General features: G+C 36.6%; 1 protein-coding gene across 50 annotated transcripts in view; it reads left to right on the forward strand.

Annotated features, from left to right (window-relative positions):
- TRDN (triadin) overlaps nucleotides 1-22586 on the forward strand; it is a 408839-nt gene that overhangs the window by 104212 nt on the left and 282041 nt on the right. For all 50 annotated transcript variants that reach the window (XR_014065592.1, XR_014065597.1, XR_014065600.1 and 47 more), the window contains exons 5-6: nucleotides 11886-11945; nucleotides 21537-21590. Coding sequence is in view for 41 of the 50 variants with exons in the window: in XM_081530502.1 (XP_081386628.1) it covers nucleotides 11886-11945; nucleotides 21537-21590 (114 nt within the window). In the remaining 9 variants the exon portion in view is untranslated. The remainder of the gene's footprint in view (nucleotides 1-11885; nucleotides 11946-21536; nucleotides 21591-22586) is intronic.

Consider the following 22586-nt stretch of genomic DNA (forward strand, 5'->3'; position numbering starts at 1 on the left):
TATAACTGTGTACTCTTGCCACTTCTTAATATCTTCTGCTTCTGTTAAGCCCTTACCAATTCTGTTCTTTATTGTGCCCATCCTTACCTGAAATATTCCCTTGATATCTCCAGTTTTCATGAAGAGAACTCTATTCTTTCCCATTCTATTGTTTTGCTTGATTTCTTTGCATTTTTTCATTTAAGAAGGCCTTCTTATGTCTCCTTGCTATTCTCTGGAACTCTGAATTCAGTTGAGGATATCTTTCCCTTGCCTTTTGCTTATCTTCTTTCCTATTTGTAAAGCCTCTTCAGATAACCACTTTGCTTTGTTGAATTTCTTTTTCTTGGGGACGGCTTTGGTCACCACCTCTTGTACAATGTTACCAACTTTGTTCTTAGTTCTTCAGGTACTCTGTCTAACAGATCTAATCTCTTAAATCCATTCATCACCTTCACTGCATAATCATACAGGGTTTGATTTAGGTCATACCTGAATGGCCTAGGGATTTTCCCTACTTTTTTTCAATTTAAGCCTGAATTTTGCAATAAGAACCTCATGATCTGAGCCACAGTCAGCTGCAGGTTTTGTTTTTGCTGACTATATACAGCTTCTCCGTCTTTGGCTGCAAAGAATATAATCAGTCTGATTTAGGTGTTGACCATTTGGTGATGTCCATGTGTAGAGTCGTCTCTTGTGTTTTTAGAGAAGGGTGTTTGCTATGACCAACGTGTTCCCTTGACAAAACTGTGAGCCTTTGCCCTGCTTCATTTTGTACTCCAAGGCCAAACTTGTCTGTTACTCCGGTTATCTCTTGACCTGCTAGTTTTGCATTCCAATCTCCTGCAGTGAAAAAGACATCTTTTTTGGTGTTACTTCTAGAAGGTCTTGTAAGTCTTCATGTGTGCCTGCATGCTAAGTCATTTCAGTCATATCCAACTCGGCAACTCTATGGACTGTACTGTGCCAGGCTCCTCTGTCCATGGGATTCTCCAGGCAAGAATGCTGGAGTGGGTTGCCATTCCTTTCTCCAGGGGATCTTCCTAACCCAGGAATTGAACCTTAGTCTCCTGTAGCTCCTGCATTGCAGGCAGATTCTTTACCACTGTGCCACTGGGGAAGCCCCTGTAGGTCTTCATAAAACCTCAGTTTCAGCTTCTTTGGCATCAGTGGTTGCAGCATAGACTTGGATTGTTGTGATGTTGAATGGTTTGCCTTTGAAACAAAGTGAGATCATTCTATCTTTTTTCAGATTACACCCAAGTACTACATTTTGGACTATGAGGGCTGCTTCATTCCTTCTAAGGGATTCTTGTCCACAGTAGTGTATATAATGGTCACCTGAATTAAATTCACCTATTCCTGTCCATTTTAATTCACTGATTCTTAAGATGTCAGTGTTCAATCTTGCCATCTTCTCTTTGACCACATCTAATTTTCCTTGATTCATGAACCTAACATTCCAGGTTCCTATGCAATATTGTTCTTTACAGCATCAGACTTCACGTTCACCACCAGATACATCCATAGCTGAGCATCGTTTCTGCTTTGGCCCAATCGCTTCATTCTTTCTGGAGCTATTAGTAATGGCCCTCCACTCTCCCCAGTAGCATAATGGACTCATTCTTACTTGGGAGTGCTCATCTTCTGGTGTCATGTTTTCTTGTCTTTTTATATTGTTCATGGGGTTCTACATGCAAGAATACTAGAGTGGGTTGCCATTTCCTCCTCTAGTCAACCATATTTTGTCAGAACTCATCACTATGATCTGTCCATCTTGGCTGGCCCTGTATGTCATGGCTCATAGCTTCACTGAGTTATATAAGCTCTTTCATCATGACAAGGCTGTGATCCATGAAGGTATTCTCATTTTATAAATGGGGGAAATAAAATTTGCAGAGAAAAATAGGAAAATACAAATCAGAGAGGAAAAATGAATTAACCAGAAATTACTGGGGTTTTGTGGAAAAGGAAATAGCAACCCACTCCAGTGTTCTTGCCTGGAGAATTTCATGGACAGAGAAGCTTGGCAAGCTACAGTCCATGGGGTCGCAAAGAGTCAGACATGATTGAGCAACTAACACACACACACACACACGCTGGGTTTATGGAAAAAATGAGATTGTGTGCACACATATATATGTTTTGCAGTTTTTATAGGGGTCAATACTATGCAGTGCTGAGATTATTATTTTTCTTGAAAAAGTTTTGCTTATTTTAGAAAATTTTGCCAAGTAATCAAACATTCAAACATATTAAAATAGGGTTATATATGTTTATATATGTGTATGTATGGGCTTCAATAACCCTGAAGGAAACTGTCCTCAGTATTTGCCTATCACTATACCTGGAATGTTTCCTCACTTATTCAAAAACACTGGATGCATTAAGGAGGAGAAAATATTCTTTTTCACTCTTCATTAATGGTTAGTAGTGCACTTTCCTCAAAATTTTTGTTTATCAGTGCACTAGAAAAATTATGAGAATCATTAAAATACAAATAGCTGTACATCCTTTGGTATATTTATATAAAATACTGAGAATTCAGCAAAATATTCTCCCTTAGCATTCCTTAACTAGCTACTAAATAGATAACTAAATTTGTTCAGTTATTTATCTGAACTTTTGTGTCCTAATAACAATTGGCAAAATCTTACAAGTATAGATTCTATGTTCAAGTGAATAAATAATTTGAATTTTTAATATTAAAATAAAAATTATAAAAAGATATTTTATACTGTATAGCACTTGTGAGATATATTGAGAAAACATCTTGACAAAGGCATTATTTAAAATCCACAACCCTCAGAACAATTTAATAAACTGGATTGTCATCTAAAAGAATTAGGATGGTTGCCTTGGTGACAGAGATTATCCTTTCAATTTCTTGAGTCTGTCATTTTAAAATCTTGAATAGATAATATTTTTAATTTATTGACAGTGTGTCATATAGAGAAAAAATTGTGTGCTTTAAACTATCCATGTAAGATTTTTAAACAAATTTATAAACTGCTCTACAATAAACTGTGTTATGATTATAAGTAGATAATAACAATTTATTATAAGTAAAATGCATGTAATATAACAAAATAATTCAGAAAGTCTTTACTGCAGTAAACTCATTCTTTGGATTTATTTACGACAATCTATTTTCACTAATTCTGGTCCCGTTGGTTGCTGCTGCTGTCAACCTTCCTATTTGTTTTTTGTACATATGGCCTCTCTTCCTAAGTTAAATGTGAGAGTCAAGCTGAGAGAGTCTTGGGAAAATTGGTTAGGCTGTCATTAACACTACACCCTGGGAGATGTAGCTGCTGCTGCTGCTGCTAAGTCGCTTCAGTCATATCTGAATCTGCGCGACCCCGTAGACGACAGCCCACCAGGCTCCCCCGTCCCTGGGATTCTGTAGGCAAGAACACTGGAGTGGGTTGCCATTTCCTTCTCCAATGCATGAAAGTGAAAAGTGAAAGTGAAGTCACTCAGTCGTGTCCGACTCTTCGCAACCCCATGAACTGTAGCCTACCAGGCTCCTCCGTCCATGGGATTTTCCAGGCAAGAGTACTGAAGTGGGGTGCCATCGCCTTCTCTGTGGGAGATGTAGAGCTTAGATAAATACATTTTGATAGAATTAAACAGCCTGAAGATGGAGAATGGAAACCAAACCAATGAAACAATTTTTCATTTCTCATTGGGAGTTTTAAAGACTTTGGCTATTATGTGCTATAAGTTCTTGATGAGAACCAGAAAATTCATCATTATACACAGAAGTTCCACTTTGGGCCACCAGGAAGATCACTAAAATTTATATCTGTCCTCTCAGGTATCCAACAGAAATATATACAACAAATGCCAACATGTCACTATTCTACATATAAAATGCCATAAATATGTAAGCAGTGTTATTACACAAAAGAATGCAGATTATCACTTAAATGCCATAATCACAAATAGGAAAAACTGAAATGAAATATTCCTTAACATGTAGACCAAAAGAAATAGAAATTTTTACCCCCTTCAAGTTAGATGGGATAGCATATCCCACTTTAAAACCTGTTTCAACTTTTTTTTTCTGTTAAAAGGAACATGATTTTAATTGTCAATATTTTATTATAGGTATAATTGTCAATTATATATGTCAGTTCATAGTTGATATCCTGCATGTAAACATTTATGGTTAACTTAAGGCAAAGTATTAAAAATGCTCAGTGCCTTTAATTTGATTTTTATTTAGCTTTTCAGTGTTCCAGGAAAACAATATTAAAAAACCCTTACTTATTGACAGCCATGTTGATGACTGTGGGAAAAAAAATCCTTTGAAAATGTATTGGTAATATGCTTTTAATTTTCTTCCATATCTTTTTATGCCTTGGTGATGTATTTTTCTTTCATATTAATATTGAATGATATTCCATGTCTGGAGGTATGACAGTATATTTCTTCACATATTTGCTGAAATATACCTCAGTTGCTTCCAAATTTTGACAATCATAAATAAAGCTCCTATAAACAAATTTAAAAAACCTTCCATTTTGTACAGGTGTTGCAATTTACAATATCTTTCATATACATTTAAAAATTTCCACCAGTAGTAAAATTCTGCAACTTTCTCCAGCATTTCTAATAGAAAGTAAAAAGGTTGAGAAATGCAACATTTTACTGTCTCAAAAATTTCAACCACTCATATTTTAGTATTTAAATTGTTTGAGCGTTGTGTCATAAATAACAGGTGATATACTATCTACCACAACTTTCTTTGTTGTGCAGGAGTTGGTAGTTTATAATTTTGCTCAAATATTTATTTTTTAACTTAATATATATTTATTAAGTAGTTAGTATGTGCCAATTATTATTGAAAATTTACCGTGAAACAAAATAGACATAGTTTTTGCCTTCAGAAAATTTAGAATTTAGTAAGGGAGACAATTATAATAATAATAGCCAATATTTACATAGTATTTATCAGATATCAGGTGCTGCTCTAAATCTTTTACATTTTAACTTGTTTTAATCCTCATGTTAATCTATGTGGTTTTGATGGTTTAGTCACTAAATCATGTCCGACTCTTTTGTGACCCCATGGACTATGTAGCCTGCCAGGCTTCTCTGTCATTGGGATTTCCCAAACAAAAGTACTAGTGTGGGTTGCCATTTCCTTCTCCAAAGGGTCTTCCCTACCTAGGAACTGAATCCAGGACTCCTACATTGCAGGTGGTCTCCTGCATTGCAGGCAGATTCTTTACTGAGCCATCAGGGAAGCCTAAATCTATGTGGTAAGTACTATTATAAACCTCATTTTCCAGATGAGGAAATGAAGTTTGCACAGCTAGTAGGTATGGGAATTATATTTGAATGGAGCAGATTGACTCAAGCATTAATTATCTTCAACACTAAACCGCATTTTAATGCATATCAGCAATGATAATATTTTTGTGTAGATCTTTTAATAGTTTATGTGTCCAGAATTTTCTAACAGAATGCATTTTAATTATGCCAGAATTTTATTGATTTATGTCATCTTTAGTATGATAGTTTATTCAAATAATCGTTTAACAACCACTGCAATCCAGAAATAATGAATACTCTAAATAATACTGTTTATTTTTTTCTCAGCAACATAATAAGTTATTACATCTCCTTCTCTTGTTTCTGAGCACTTTAACAAGTCTGATGCTGAGACTAATGCTTCTTCAGAAATGTTGGACTGTAATCCAATTACTTATTTGTTATTGGCTTTAGAAAAACAGCCTGACCTAGGAGGGTATATTTTTTATTATCTCCATTGAGTTATAAAGCATGAAAGCCAGAGTTTAAATTCTCTGGATTCCTTTAATAAGAAAAATGTCTAAATGCCTTTAAAGCCTAGCACAGTGAGATGAATAACAATAAGAATCTGAAAGAAGACCTCTACTTTTTTCTCCACTTCTCATATTTACACATACTTCCCTACAGATAATGAGAAATGTGATTGAGAAAGTCAGGACTAGCCAAAGTAGTTGGAATACACTTCCCATTTCTGTGGAAGTAACTTGCCCTTCTCTTAAGTACCCCTGTATCATTACAAACACAGTAAACACTAGTGGAGAACTGATTCACGTCAGCTAAGGTTACCAATAATTCAGCAAAATGAAGGGATTCCTTTCGTTGCTTCATGACACATTGAGATAACTGTCACTCTTTCCCATTTGTTTTTCCCTTCTCCAATTATCAAAATTTTAAATTGACCTCTGTACCTTTAAGGACCTATGGATAGTCTGACACCTGGGATTGAAATACTTTGACTTCTTGCTTTTTAAGACACAAACCAATCTCTCAGGTTTACTGTTACCAAAATGACTTATCATTCCAACTAGAATCTGATCCTGAGACTTATCACATTCTCAGAGACACTGGACTGTAACCTAAGGTAAAGCACATACATTTGGAGGTATATAATGACTGCTTTGACCTTCTTCTTTGTCCCTTGTACCCAGAATTGGTTCAGGTTTAGTGAACTATTTTTAAGCAGTGTCAAAGTTAAATGAATCTTTATGCTGCTATGCATTACTGCTGTGCTGTGTAGGTAGAGGCATTCCCCAGTCTATAGACATTATTGAATAACTAGAAACCAGTATTAATATACGAAATTTTATTTTTCTTTGAGGTTTGCTGAAAGCCATAGGGTAATAAATTTCTACTTTACTGACTTGAATCTTTAAATTTAATTTTCCATTCTCACACGAATGGCCCTTAGTTGGCAAGGGCAATTGAGAGTAAGAAATTAGGCATTATCTGTTTATGAGAAAAAAGATCTTTCTGAAGTCTAAATTGGTAGCATGCTGTTACCCAGTTGGGCAGGAGCCTGAATGGTCATCATTTCCTGGCTAAAGTGTAAGGAGACAGAACTGGCAGGCACACTGTGTAGAGGCTACACTGGCTTCTTTGGACATTTGATAGCCATGGACAGTGACAATAGTGATGTAATACAATCCCCAAAGAAAATGTAATGTTGCAATAAAACGTGCAGAGACATTTAATTTATCCTTAAGTTTGAATAGTAGGGGTGGAAAGTTTTTTCTTTTTCTCTTCTAGGTTTTTTGCTAGTCTAATAATTAAATTGATATAAGACAGACTAAAAGGAGAAAAGTAAAGTTCATACATATGGGAGCCCCATTAAAAATATGAGACCCATAGGGCAGCCAAGTAGTTAAGACTTATATAATTAGCATCCTGAGCTAAGGAAAGGGAGAGGGGTCTGAGGATACAAAGGGAAGGAAGGCCATTCAGAAGAAGGGACAATAGATGTTTGGAAAATAAAGATTGTTCTATTATACAGATGAATTTCTGTATCTCTAGTTATAGCTCTCTCTTTGGTACAGGCCATCTTGCCATGTATATTTAGGCTGTTGAGGGGAAGGTAAAGAGCTTTTTCTGAATCTACTGGGCTTTGATTGCCTTATGCCAAAGACATGTGTTTTCACAGTAGCAAAATCAGTTCCAATTCAGAATCATCAGAAATAAATTTCTTTTTTCATCTATAAGCAAAGAAATGTATGTGTGTATGCCTTTACAAAGTTGGTTGTGCTTGTCTACACTTATGTGTACAGAAATACTAAGTCTTCAAGAGATCATCACATAAAAAAAATTGATGATATTTTTGCAAAACATTGTCTATGTAAGTCATTATATTTCATTGTTAGCTTAGAGGTTTGTATGTGCACACACATGTGTGTGTATGTGTGTGAGTTTTAATCTGGGACTCCCACTTTCAAAAAATCTGAATGTATCTTTCCAGATCAGTAGAGCTGTCTTAGTTTATTGAAAGTTGAAGTTCAGAATCAGAAATAGAAAATGTTAGGACTTTGTCCTTGAGATTGTAATGAGCAGGACCCTCAGGGGCTCCTTGGACAGAAAGCCTCTCTGTATCACCCATTTCTTGTTTGTAGGGGAAAAAAGAAACTTTAGTCTCTGAGGCCTTCTCTGAGTTCCAAACTGCAGACTCAAGCAGTTACTAATTAAGGAAGTCAGGAGACACAGAAAAGCAGTCAATCTAAAAAAGTAATGATAGCTTCAACAATAGTTTAGTCACAGGAGATGCAACATTTCATATAAAATTTTAATTTAGAACATTTCATCCCATTTCTATATTCAAATTAATCCCCTTTGGGAATAAGAAATTATTTCTTAAGGATGATTCCCTTGGTGCTTGCAAAGACCACTCACTCTAAATCTTTGACCACTCTGAATCAGTTTAATCAGACTGAGTTATACAAGGCACCAGTCTTCTACATTGCTTCTGGTAGTTCAAATAGGAGGGAGGAAGGAGAATGGTATGGGGAAGGGAGCATTTTCAGTTTGGTTCTATAATTCATTTATAGAAGATGTAACCCAGTTCAGTTCAGTTGCTCAGTCGTGCCCAACTCTTTGCGACCCCATGAACTGCAGCACACCAGGCCTCCCTGTCCATCACCAACTCCCGGAGTTTACCCAAACTCATGTGCATCGAGTCTGATGCCATCCAGCCATCTCATCCTCTGTCGTCCCCTTCTCCTCCTGCCCCCAATCCTTCCCAGCATCAGGGTCTTTTCCAGTGAGTCAGCTCTTCGCATCAGGTGGCCAAAGTATTGGAGTTTCAGCTTCAACATCAGTCCTTCCAATGAACACCCAGGGCTGATCTCCTTTAGGATGGACTGGTTGGATCTCCTTGCAGTCCAAGGGACTCTCAAGAGTCTTCTCCAGCACTTCAGTTCAAAACCATCAATTCTTTGGCACTCAGCTTTCTTCACCATCCAACTCTAACATCCATACGTGACTACTGGAAAAACCATAGCCTTGACTAGACGGACCTTTGTTGGCAAAGTAATGTCTCTGCTTTTTAATATGCTGTCTAGATTGGTCATAACTTTCCCTCCAAGGAGTAAGCATCTTTTAATTTCATGGCTGCAGTCACCATCTGCAGTGATTTTGGAGCCCCAAAATATAAAGTCAGCCACTGTTTCCACTGTTTCCCCATCTGCTTCCCATGAAGTGATGGGACCAGATGCCATGATCTTAGTTTTCTGAATGTTGAGCTTTAAGCCAACTTTTTCACTCTCCTCTCTCACTTTCTTCAAGAGGCTTTTTAACCCTGCAGATGACCTAAAAATGTAATTTGCCCACCCCAGGACCAGACCAGTACTGTCCAAAACTAATATAGTGTGAGCCACATGTATATTTAATTTTTTTTTGAATAGCCACATTATAAAATTGTAAAAAGAAAAAAAAAAATAAGAGCTCCCCTGGTAGCTCAGCGGGTAAAGAATCTGCCTGAAGTGCAGGAGACCCTGGTTCGATTTCTGGGTCCAGAAGATCCCCTGAAGAAGGGAATGGCTACCCACTCCACTGTTCTTGCCTGGAGAATCCCAAGGACAGAGGAGCCTGGTGGGCTGCAGTCCATGGGATCACAAAGAGTCTGACATGACTGAGCACAGCACAAAAAGAAAAATATGGAATTGACTTGAATAATATTTCCTATTTAATCTCTAGTATCAGTCAGGTCTCAACCAAAGAAGTAAAACCAGTAGGAAATTATGCAGATATATTTATCTATTAAGACATTTGTTGCAAGGAATTGGCCTATGTGATTGTGCAGACTGGCTGAGCAAATCAGAATGCACAGGACAGGCAGTTAGAAAGTAAAAATAATGAGCAAGCTTGAGCTGATGTGCATGCTCCAAAGCTGTTGTACACCCAAAGAATTTCTTCTTTCTCCCAGGAAACCTCAAACCTGTTTTTAAGACCTTTCAATAGAAACAGACAAACCCACCCAGATGATCCAGAATCATGTTATTTAAAAATCAATAAACTAGGAATTTTAATTATATCTGCAAAATACCTTCATAGCAACTTCTACATTGGGCTTCCCTGATAGCTCAGTTGGTAAAGAATCTGCCTCTAAAGCAGGAGACCCCGGTTCGATTCCTGGGTCAGGAAGATCTGCTGGAGAAGAGATGGGCTACTCACTCCAGTATTCTTGGGCTTCCCTTGTGGCTCAGCTGGTAAAGAATCCACCTTCAATGTAGGAGACCTGGTTTGGGAAAAGCCCCTGGAGAAGGGAAAGGCTTACCCACTCCAGTATTCTTTCCTGGAGAATTCCATGGGGTCGCAAAAAGTCAGACACAACTGAGTGACTTTCACTTTCACTTTCAACTTCTAGATTAGTGTTCATTTCAATGATTTGGGATCGTAGCCTAGCCAAGTTGACAGACAAATAAAACCACTACATTATGTCCAAAATAATATCATTCCAATATGTAATTAATACAAAAATTATGATATATTTTATTCTTTTTAAGTCTTTATAAACCATATGTACTTACATTTATAGCACATTTCAATTCAGATTAATCACATATCGTATCCTTAACATGTACACATGTCTAGTGGCCACTGCATTGGACAATATGGGTCTAGACAATGACAAAGAGTGATGAGGCTATTGCTCTAAAGATATAAATTGTCAATAAAGGTCATTTGACAATATCTAACAACATTCTTTGTAGTCGTGACTAGGGATGATATAGCATCTAGAATCATTTAATAGGGTGCTGTGCTGCTCAGTACTCTGCAGTGCACACAATAGCCCTACCCACCTCCAAATAATGATTTTTCCCAGTCCAAACATCAGTAATGCTAGGATGAGAAACCATGCTTTGGAGTAAGATCTGGAGACATAAGGTAGAGATTAAAAATAATAGTAATGAGAGAAGCTGGAAGGTAAATGTTTCTTATGCTCTTTGGAAATTGTTCCACGCACCTTGAAGACTTTTTTTTGTTTTTTTTCCAGAAATGTAGTTGAAAATCTTAACTCTTCTGTATCTCCATTGCCATTTTCAAAGTCATGAATGGGATAAGGGTAGAAGAGTGGCTTTATAAATAGTATAACTGATTAATGGGGAAAATGAGGGGAGGAGATCTTCACAATGTGATTATTTCTTTAACAGGTGAATGAAAGAAACAATCTTTTCTGAAGATTTTAGGATTTTCCTCTAGTTGATCTTGATTTTAGACATCCAGAAAAATTATAAAAATGCAAATTCAAACCTACAAATGGAGAATTTAGAAAATGTACAGTAATTAGCACCATCTCAGACCATCTGTGGAATAAAGTTGTGATAAATAAATAAATAAAACTCATTAGCATTTTTCTAAGAAACACCATGATATTAAGACTAATTCTCCTTTCAGAGGTAGTAGTCATATCTGTAAACTCTAATCTCAAATTTACTTCTGTCCAAATTAACTGCAAATTCAGAATTAACTATATTTTCTAAGCCTTGGCAAAGTATATATACTGAACTAGCAGCAAATTGAATTTATTTCTTAAAACCTGATATTTAGAAAAAATGTAACAGCTAAGTAATTCTATGAAATGTGTCTTATCTGTATGCAGTAATTATTGCTTAAATGCAGTGCCAAATTTTGATTCTAAACACGGATTAGAGTCAATACTTCTGAGATGTTTTTCTTATTAGATAGTTACAGTTCATTTCACAAATTCTTAATTTAATATGTAAAACCAAATCTTTCTAAATCTAAATGACATTTTTACTAAGGAGTCTTAATTTGTATTGAGAATAATTGAAATAAAACATAATTATAATTTGTGATTAGATTTAGCACTGAAAACAGTGGCAACATTTATTGATGTAAGTTTTTAAGCTTTTTCAATAACTCTAATTTTTAGGTAACTTCAAGTTTTTCCTTATATCAATAAATGAAGGATTTATGTGGCAATATGTTTTAATGATTCTTTCCTTTTAGATACCTATAAATTTGTTGGATAAAATAATTTGGACTTCATGGTAATATTACGATATTTAGATCATAGTTATTTATATTTTGTACATTTTCAAAACGAGTTTTTAAAAGTAACTCATAATTTTTCATAGAAATACACAAAGACAAGACTGAAAAACTGGAGAAACCTGAAAGGAAAATACAAACTAAAGGTGAGTGTTGAATTTTGTGTTTAATCTTATTTTTACTCAGGGTATATGTTTTGTACATTTACATGAGAGAATGGAAAGTGTTTATGTGTAGGGCTCTTTTGTTCTAATTTTTGATAGTGTTTAAGTAAGTTTACTTCTAGGGAAACTCTGTATAAATATATAACGCTTAATTATTGGAATCAAAATAACTTCAAAATGGATGACAGTCTTTCAGTTTTTTGCAGTCAGCTTTTGTTTATTAAGCTAGTACCACAAACGTATATTTTGACCTATTAGCAAGCAATTTTCCTTCTTTAATCAGTTAATAAAATAAATCAGAGTTCGGTTCTTCTTAACTTGAATGTTTTTATGCCAGGCAATACCTTTGAAATCGTCAGCATAGAAATATAAGTTTTATGCTATCTCACTGATGACTGCTATGGTGTCAGAGCTTGCTTATACAGTCTCAAGGGGTAGATAGACAATGACAGCGTGATAATTAATATCCTTTTCAGCTCAACTGAATCTAGTAACTGAAATCTTGAATTCAAGGCATATTAATAATGGCCAGCATTGTCTTGCTCATCTTACAAGCTCATCTTTCTAGCAGTGACCCATGTAGTCCTAAAACTTGAAAAAAAAAAAAAGCACTTATAGGAAGCAAAAACATTCAAAAGGACATATTTCTTAATATGCCCAAGTTTCCCCCATGGTCAGTCTCATGTGATCCAGATACATCAGTCTCTGGATGAGCCAGAGCAAAAATAAAAACCTCATTATTACTGAATTTGTGTGATGCAGACTGAAAATGAAAGAATTTTCCTGGATAAAAATTGAATGTTGTCTAGTATTTATTATGTCAAAAACTGACTAGTACAAAATGATCTGCACAAATATCAAAGTTGCAAGTAGTGGTTTCATACAAGTTCTAATTAAGCTGAAATTATACCAGTATGTGACTCTACATTAAAATACCGTGTTTTCTTTTTTAACATACTTCATGTACTTCCTTTTTGTGAAGAGTTCAAATCATTCTGCACATATTATGTCTTTAATCCTAATGTTTGAATTAGTTCCAGATTGGTCAGCTACTCTTTATACAACCAGGAACAATGAAGGTTACTCAATTGAAACCTATATATTTGGACTTAGAGAACTAATGTCTTCTTTCTGCTCCCTTTGCCTTTTTGGTTCTTAATTCCTTTAGTCAGGGAAATTGGACACAGCTCTTGGCTATGGATTGACTAAGCTAGCCATCACTGAACTGGTTATGTGTTTCTATCGGCTGGAGGTTAAACAGAAACTCAACTGGTTCCACATGATTGGGGTGTCTGCTGTTTTATCTTACAGACTGTACTACTAATCTAATAGCAGTGCTGCTGGAGTGGATGTGGTGATACAGATGGTACCATTTCCATTTTGGACCTGGCTCTATTAGAATCCTGCTGTTAAAGACTTTGAGCAGCGGGCTGTAGAGTAGGTTTATTAAACGAGTGAGTTTTGCATAATTAAAACAGTGAATCTGGCTGAAGTTTAAAATAAATTTCTGAAAGGCTGGGCTAGAGATTAGTACCTGAATATATTTCCTGAGTAGATGAAATATATTTTGGGAAAGTGAACATTTCTCAAGAAAGAGAAAATGGAGCTTCAGTTCAACAGTGAAATAGGTCTCAGAGATACTTTTTCTACAATTTTTTTTCATGCAAGTATGAACAAAAGATTTCATTTTATTGCTTAGTTTCCTCATCCAGGTAGAACAGGATAAAACCTGCTTTATATTCCCAAGTATTTCAGTGAATATAAATGTGGTTTTGTAACTGCTCATATGTCTAGATAAATATTTTCTCCATGCCACATTCCATATCAGTTATGGTTATATATGATAGATAGTTAGGAATTTGTTATCAAAGCACTTTGACTTCTTATAAGGAAAGGTAGAGTATATCCAAGGCAATAGTAGCCTGCAATGATTATAGACAAGCCAGCAAATATCTGAGTCTAAAGAGATATGTTATGCAGAAGCTGGTCTATTAACTTCTGTTGCACAAAATGTCTTTATTCCTCTGTATTCTTTGTCCTAAAAGTTAACATCACCATTCACCTGTGTTATTCAAGCTAAAAAGTTAGGAGTCATTTTGACCTGAAGTGGTACTCACCCTTGACTGGACCTTAGAATCATCTGGACAGGTTTTAAAGTGTATATATATATCTCCAGGCCTCCCCTGGTGGCTCAGTGGTAAAGAATCCACCTGGGAATGCGGGGGACATGGGTATGACCCCTTTTCCAGGAGGATCCTACATGATGTGGAGCAACTAAGCCTGTGTGCCACAACTACTGAGCCTGTGCTTTAGAGTCTGGGAACTACTGAGCCCACATGTCCTAGAGCCTGTGCCCAGCAAAAAGAGAAACCACCACAATGAGAAGCCCACACTGAAACTGGAGAGTAGCCCTCACTCACCTCAACTAGAGAAAAGTCTGTTCATTAATGAAGACCCAGCACAGCCAAAAATAAAATATATAAAATTAAAAAGAAAGAAAAGAGGTTGTAATTAAAAACAAACAATCCAATTTAATATATATATATATAAATATCCATGCAGATTCCATCCTGGTTCCTTTACTGTTTGGGAGGTAAGGCTGGAATTCAAGTCAGCCTCTTCAGATGACAAGTCATGGTTAGAATATAGTCAGTTAAACTCCTGGCCTAGAGTTCAAGTATATCCCACCGAAGTTCTCTTTGACCAGGACTCAGTCCAATGAGAGACCTAAACAACCAAGTTCACAGCCGCACCATCACGTGGTGAGTGCTCCAAAAAGAGATGTCCTGGAGGAAAGTGAAAGTGTTAGTTGCTCAGCTGTGTCCGACTCTTTGTGACCCCATGGACTGTAGTCCACCGGGCTCCTCTGTCCATGGGATTTCCCCAGCAAGAATACTAGAGTGCGTTGCCATGTCCTTCTCCGGGGGTCTTCCCGACCCAGGGATCAAACTGCTGTCTCCTGCGTTACAGGAAGATTCTTTTACAGTCTAAGCCACTAGGAAATACCCTGGAGGAGAAATGCTATTTGAGGAGACAGCTGGTTGCCTCATTTCCTGAGTAGGTTTTCTGGCAGGACCTTAATTTGAGATTTAGGTGTGCACTCTAGAACCTTAAACGGAAGATGATGTAACAGCTAGTTCAGGGGGTCACTCCTTAAGGAACCTAGTAGGAACTCTGTTAAGGGAGCACAAGAGGAGTCCAGGGATTAGTGTTAGTATTAGTTTCCTAGGGCTGTCGTGACAAAGTACCAAAAACTGGGTGGTTTAAAATATTGTAAAGTAATTAGCCCCCAACTAAAATAAATAAATTTATAAAAAATAAAATAAAATAAAATAACAGAAGTTTCTTGTCTCCCAGTCATAAAGACTAGAAGTCCAAAGTCAAGGTTTCAGCAGGGTTGGTTCTTCACAGGGCTGTGAAGGAGAATCTGCAGACTTTTCCCAGCTTTGGTGGACTGGGGTAGGGGGATGAGGGAACTGGAAGGGTGTGCTGGCTTTCATTGGCTTGTAGACAAATCATTCTAGTCTCTGCTTTCAGATTCAAATGGTGTTTCTTCCTGGGTCTCTGTCGCTTCTTGCTGTATTCTTCTTTCTGTATCCAAATTTCCCCTCTTCATCACAACACCACTCAAATTGGATTAGGGCCCATCCTCCTGACCTCATTTTAACTTGATTACCTCTGTAAAGACTCTGTTTCCAAATAAGGTTACATATCTTTTCTCCGTAACACAATTAAACCTTAACAGTACCACATGCATAAAGTCAGCAGACCTTTTTTAAAAAGGGTTAATAGAGAACAATCATCCTGATTGACTGTTTCTTGAGAAACAATTATAGGACTGGAATCATAGGCTGGCAAGGGATTTGGCTGAAGCTGAGACTCAAATGCCAGAGAGGACAGGGCATTAAAATGTATCTAAGTATCCTGGAGCCCTTTATGAAAGAACTCTCAAGTCCACAGATTAATTTAGTCAGCCCGTGTTGTATAAACTTACTTTTGCCTTCTCTCAGCTGGACTTAATTGACTCCTTAAAGTACAAAATTTATTTTATTTTCTTCTCTGGCTGCTGTGTATGATAAACCTGGAAAATGAGAACAGTAGGCCCTATACAAAGCTATACTTCTCCTCCTCCATAGCAATTATTCTTTTCTGAGGAAATGATTATGATTCTGAATGTGGCCATGTAGCCCCAGGTGAAGGAGAAATTACTCCTACAATTAAATCAGATTTGGGAGTAACACCAATCCTTTAGAATTAAAAGATCTATTTTGTAATTGAAAGCATATGTATCAAATGAGGTATGTAACTTTAGATAATTTGCCTAATCTTCACTTTAATACATAAATAAGTGTAATTTTACTGTGAAAAAAAGTGTGTGCATTATTGCAGGCTAGATTGTAGATAACATGCTCAGGAAATCTAATCAGCACACTTTGGCACATAAGAACAAGTCTGCACAGGACCTGGGATAGACAAGACAGCATGATCTTGTGGGGAGAGTACTAGTTTAACGACAGAATAACTGTATTCTTATTCTGCTCTACCTTGGACACTTGCTGCTGCTGCTAAGTCGCTTCAGTCGTGTCCAACTCTGTGCGACCCCATAGACGGCAGCCCATCAGGCTCGCTCGTCCCTGGGATTCTCCAGGCAAGAACACTGGAGTGGGTTGCCATTTCCTTCTCCAATTGTGTGAAAACTAATGCATGAAAGGGAAAAGGGAAAGTGAAGTCACTCAGTCTTGTCCGACTCTTAGTGACCCCCTGGACTGCAGCCTACCAGGCCCCTCCGTTCATGGGATTTTCCAGGCAAGAGTATTGGAGTGGGTTGCCAGTGCCTTCTCCAGACCGTGGACACTTAGACGGCTGTATTTTTTTATCCATGGACAAAGAAATTCAGGCTAATTGATCTCTTAGGTTCTCCCAGCTCTAAAATTGTGTGCTTATATTGAAAATGATAAATTCTTCCTTTAAGAAAAATGAAAAGTATAATCATAAAGAACTGTTTCTCTACTCAAGAATACTTTTCTACTGAGTTCATTATCATCATTTAAAGTGTGTAGATCATTTTGTCTTAGCAAAAAATGAAGATTCAACACATTAAAATTACAAAGAAGCAGCACACAGAGATAATATACACTATCCAAGAGTACATGTGGCATTTTTATTTAGTGGCGGCTAAAGCAAAATTTTTTTAAATGGGTTTAAAATGAATGTGTATCTTGCTCTTTCATAAAAAATGATGAATGGAAATGTGAATATATATGAATTTTATGAAGCTGTTTAAAATGTTGACCTATTTAAAATTTATAAACCACTTCAGTGCTAATACCTCCTACAACAGAAGTGCCAGAAGACTGAGAAATAGATCAGTTAATTAAAAGAAAACTTGGTGAAGGGAACTTCCCTGGTGGTCCAGCTTTTCAGACTCCACACTTCCAATGCAGAAGGTGTGAATTTGGTCCCTGATTTGGGAACTAAGATCCCAAATTCCAGGCCAGGGAACTAAAATCCCAAATGCAGTGCAGCATGCCAAAAAATAAATAAAAATAGCGATAAGAATAATAAGATATTTTTTAAAAAAGAAAGAAAAATCAGCGAAATCTGTTACAGGTAATTGTGCTCCCCAAATGAAAGTGAAGTGTTATTCCATCAGTCGTGTCCAACTCTTGATGACCCCAGACTGTAGCCCACCAGACTCCTCTGTCCATGGGATTTTCCAGGCAAGAATTCTGGAGTGGGTTGCCATTGGATTTTCCCAACTCAGGGATGGAACTCAGGTTTTACACTTTGCAGGCAGATGCTTTACCATCTGAGCCAGCAAGGTGCTCCCCAAATTCTTTTACAATTCAAAGGTAATGTGCTATCTGATTCCTTTTGCTTTAGATACACATGATTAATCCTGTCCAGTAGCTCTGAAATCAAGTATGAGTTCCAGAGTTTTGCTTAATTAAATTTTCTTGCTAACCATCAATTAAAGAACAGAGTAGCCTGTATAAATCAGTACTTGAAAACATTCGATGCCAAAACTTTTGAGTTTGAACTGAGAGCAGAGAGAACTGCAAAGGATTCTGACAACCTGGCCCTCGATGCCTACTGCTTGGCCCCTTGGGAGTGTAGTGCCCATTAAAAGAACCCAGGGTCAGCTCACTGTGAGCTCTGATACACTTCAGCAAAGGACACAGAGTCCACCTGGCACATTGCCAGGACCAAGAGCTGTGAAAGCACAGGGCACAGCTGGCAGAGTGCTGGAGAGGGGACGTACGGGGAGGGCGAGAGGCGCACTTTGGAGTTGAGCTGAGCTGAATGTTCTGGTCAGGGAAAGGTCAGAGTCTGGGCAAGTGCAGGAACAGCGTGGCCGTGCCTACTCAGATGCCAAACATCAGGGCCGCTCCAACTGGTGTATTCCGTTTGTTTTTAATTATCAGCATGCTGAAGGGACTTTTGTTTCTTGTAAATAAGGATGACAAACAAATTAAACTCTAGCAGGTGCAACAAGCTTATCCTGCTCTGAGTTAAAACTGTCCTAGCTAAGATGTAACTTGCCAACAGAGCTGGTGACGAGAAAGGTACCTTTTTCTTCTTTCACGTGAAAACTTCTGTGAGTTCTAAGCAAAGAGACGCAGGACCTAATGTAACTGTTGGAGCAGATTACTTTTATTTTAGAGGGATTATTAAGGTAGTTCTTGATGGTGGTACCGTTTTGATCAAAGAAATATCAAACTTTAGTGTCTGAGTTCAGTCTTGCCAAAGTTTGAAGTTTTCATCCAAGGAGTTGCAGTGGCTGTCTGCTGTGGTGAACAGATCCCTAGAGCATGTGGTTCCAGCTGCTTCACTGAGCAGTGTTGTGGTACCATTTCTGAGGAGGATAATGAAATTTCAGCATATAAGACTGTGTCTGTAAATCAAAACGTAGACTGTGAGGAACTGGATTTTTCCCCAGAGTAATAGGAATAAGGCATTAATATGCTAATTCGAGCCTGAATTCAGCCCCCTTGCTCTTTTGACTTCATATTAATTCTTCCGTTTATGTCCATGTACACGTCAATTGGAAAATCCTTTAGTGGAATGGACAGCCAGCTGTCCAAGGTGGCAGAGGTCTGGTCCTTCACAGAAGCAGAGACACAGATTAGGTTGTCTCCTGGGGGTCTAGCTAACCAGGGTTTCAAAAGCAAAGCTTATCTCATGCAAACTTCCTTTCCCCTAGAGAAACTTTGAAAGAGGCTTTGTTCTTGCCAGGACTTTCTTTTGGTTTTCAGCTTAATTAATAGTGATCCAAAGGAACCAAAGCTATCTCTAGTCATGTGTGAGTGCTGATGTCCTCTCTTATTTTGTGAGATTTTTATATTGAACTTAGAAAACCCAAAAGAATCATTGAATGTGGAAAGTAAAAACAATGTCGGGATCATCTTTGTTTCTTCTATTTCTCACTGAGATTTAATTATTTAAGAATTTTTTTAATGTAAAAAATGTTAATGATTGGAAGCAAGCAGTGCGTATTATATTAATACAATATCACCAGTAAATAGAATTGTACTTACATGATGAAAATAGCTCTTCTTATAATATTTTAGAAATTTGCTCATTCAGGAATATCTAATGAGTCAACTATGTGACTGATACCATGTGATGGCTAGGATAAAAAAATAAAATAGTAGGGCATAGTCTCTAAAGAGAGTTCAGCTTCTTGGGACAAGTGGAGATGAAAGAACACTCTGCAGAGAAAGAGGCATTTGAGTCAGGGTTGAAAGGGTGTATGCAACAGAGGAAACGTGGGTGTGAGAAATCTAGGTGATGGCGCAGCAGGCAGAAATGCAAAGTTCCATATGTTTATGGGACTCCAAGCATTTGTTATAGGTGGAATGTAAAGTTCAAGGGTAAATTCCTCATAGGTAAGATTGGTTTGATAAGCAAATGTCAAACTACTGGAATAATAAGATATTTTTATATTTGATATAGTACCTACCATGAGACAGATTATCATGCTAGGCAAGGAGGGAGATACTAACAAACACTTTATCAGATCAACATATGATCAGATTTTCATGTTAGGGAGGCTACTCTGAGACTCAAAAAAATCAAAATCTAAGTGTTCAAGACACTATTCCAGATATTATTGTAATAATATTTATAATAATAATATACCCAAGAAGGATATCATAGTCCGTCTTTTGAAATGGTCTCTTTCCCTTCCTCCTTCCCACTCCCCTACTAGGTTAATTTCTTCTCATCATTCACATTCTTAAATCTCATTTCTACCCGTGGACCTTTCCCAAGCACACAGACTGGATTAGGTCTCATTTTATACATTGATATGCTTCCCTGAATATTTTCTTCACAGCAATTATTCTAACTGCAATTAATTACCTTTGTAATTATTTGTTTAGCATCCATCATCCATTGTTGACAAGGATGAAGTCTGTCTTGACTAGCCAAGTCTTTAACACACAGCCAGTGCTCTTTCTGTGAAAGTGCAAGTCGCTCAGTCATATCTAACTCTTTGCAACCCCATAGACTGTATATAGTCCATGGAATTCTCCAGGAGAGAATACTGGAGTGGGTAGCCTTTCTCTTCTCCAGGGGATCTTCCCAACCCAGGGATCGAACCCAGATCTCCCACATTGCGGGCAGATTCTTCACCAGCTGAGCTATCAGGGAATCCCTAGCGCTATCCCTAACCCTAACCCAATTTCTATATTTTAGTGTAAATAAATGGTAGTTTGGGAATGTAATATTAGATAGAAGAAGATAAGTAAGAGGAATATTTAAAGGTAGAATTGAAGAAACTTGGCAAATGAACAAAAAAGAGAAAGAAAAGATGAATCCTGGATGAGTCCCAAGTTACTAGATTGGATAATTGGAGGTGCCATTAATACGAGTTATGACTAAATTATAGGGGAAGATTATGACTTAAATTTGAGCCCTACTATATTAATTAAGTGAATCATAGCTCATATTGAATTGCCTTTTGTTTTCTTTGAAACAATTTGGTATTACTCTAGTCTCACCTCAGTATAATTTCAAAAACTTTTAGTGTGGAAATTTTCTGAAGAAGATTAACATATATTGCATATACTAGATTGACTGTTCTTTGCTTCAGATTCAGATTATCTCTGTATTTTTGTCTTTATATTTTTAGTATTTCTCCAGTATTGAGTTGCCTTCTTTGGCATATAGCATAATACATTTTGGGGCTTCCCTTGTGGGTACTGAATACCCACTTCAGTATTCTGGCCTGGAGAATTCCATGGGGTCACAAAGACTCGGACACAACTGAGCAACTTTCAAATGTAAAAAAAATTTTCCAATTCATTAAACTGAAGTTAAAGATTTGGATAATTTTAGGGATACTCTTTGCAATCAGACTAGTTTTGGTGTGAATTTGACCTTAGTTATGAAATAAAAATAGGAATTTAAAATATCTATAATTATCTTAACATTTAAACCTATGTAAAGCTTCATACTAGTTAAAGAAAAATATCCAAGGGCAGTAGATAATTTTTGACATCAAGGACTACCGTGCATCTCATCTTTTATTCCTTTTATTTAAATGAAAAATATTGTCTTTCTTTTCAGCTACACATAAAGAAAAAGACAAGGTAAAAGAAAAAGAAAAACCTGAAAAGAAAGGTATGGATTTATTCTTACTGCTGTTTTTACTCATTGGCCTGTCACTGTTTGACCTTTTCTTCCTTATGTTAGATTTTAGCTGACCATGAATTTATTTTTTGAAATTATATTATGATAATTTTCCTTAGGATTGAATGTAAAAAGAACAATTTCTGGTTATAGGAAATAAAATACTTAAGACTCTCTTGAAATCCATTACCAGTTTATTTTCTAGAAATGTATCAGTTTTTCCCCTGGCAGTTCTGAGGCTGCTTTTAGCCAATGAGGATATAATTTCAAAAAATAATTGCTAATTTGATAGGTTAAAAAGTATAGTTTATTACTTTAACTTGAATTCTGTGATTACATATTAGACTGGACTTAAAAAAAATTTTTTTAGCTTTTATTTGTTTAGAATAAGCAATGTGCGCTCACTGTTTAATATGTAAAGATACTTTATGAAAGCTTGCTCCTGCCTTGCTCCCATCCTCTGATCCTATTTCTCATCTACCCACACAAACACATGGTAAGCTACTTTTATGAGCATCTTTTCAAAACTTCATTTTGCATTTATAAGACAATATATATTATTGTCTCTCCCTATTTTACATATAGTTTAGCATGTCCTATATTCTAGCTTTATAATTTAATAATACATCCTAGACATCTTTTCATATCAGTAAATAGATATTTCCTTCATTCTTTTAAAAATGCTGCATAGTATTTAAATGGAGATATTTAAATATATATCTTAAGCTATATTAACTATGTCTTTTGATTACTTATTATTTTTAGATTGAAAGATTTAGATATGATTTTTAGTGATACACATTTATGTAACTATTCACACTTACTTCCTCTTTCTCCTGATGATATGTGTGTGTGTAAATTGGCTATATGTTACTGGCCTATTACATTTACAAATGCATTTCTCAGTTTCATAGTTAATGTAAGGGTTTCTGTCTACATGAATAGACATGTGTGAGTACATATGCGTGATAAACATGTGTGTATTTA

Source organism: Giraffa tippelskirchi, chromosome 9 (genome assembly GCF_054371585.1).
Source record: "Giraffa tippelskirchi isolate mGirTip1 chromosome 9, T2T-mGirTip1v1.2.pri, whole genome shotgun sequence".
NCBI lineage: Eukaryota > Metazoa > Chordata > Mammalia > Artiodactyla > Giraffidae > Giraffa > Giraffa tippelskirchi.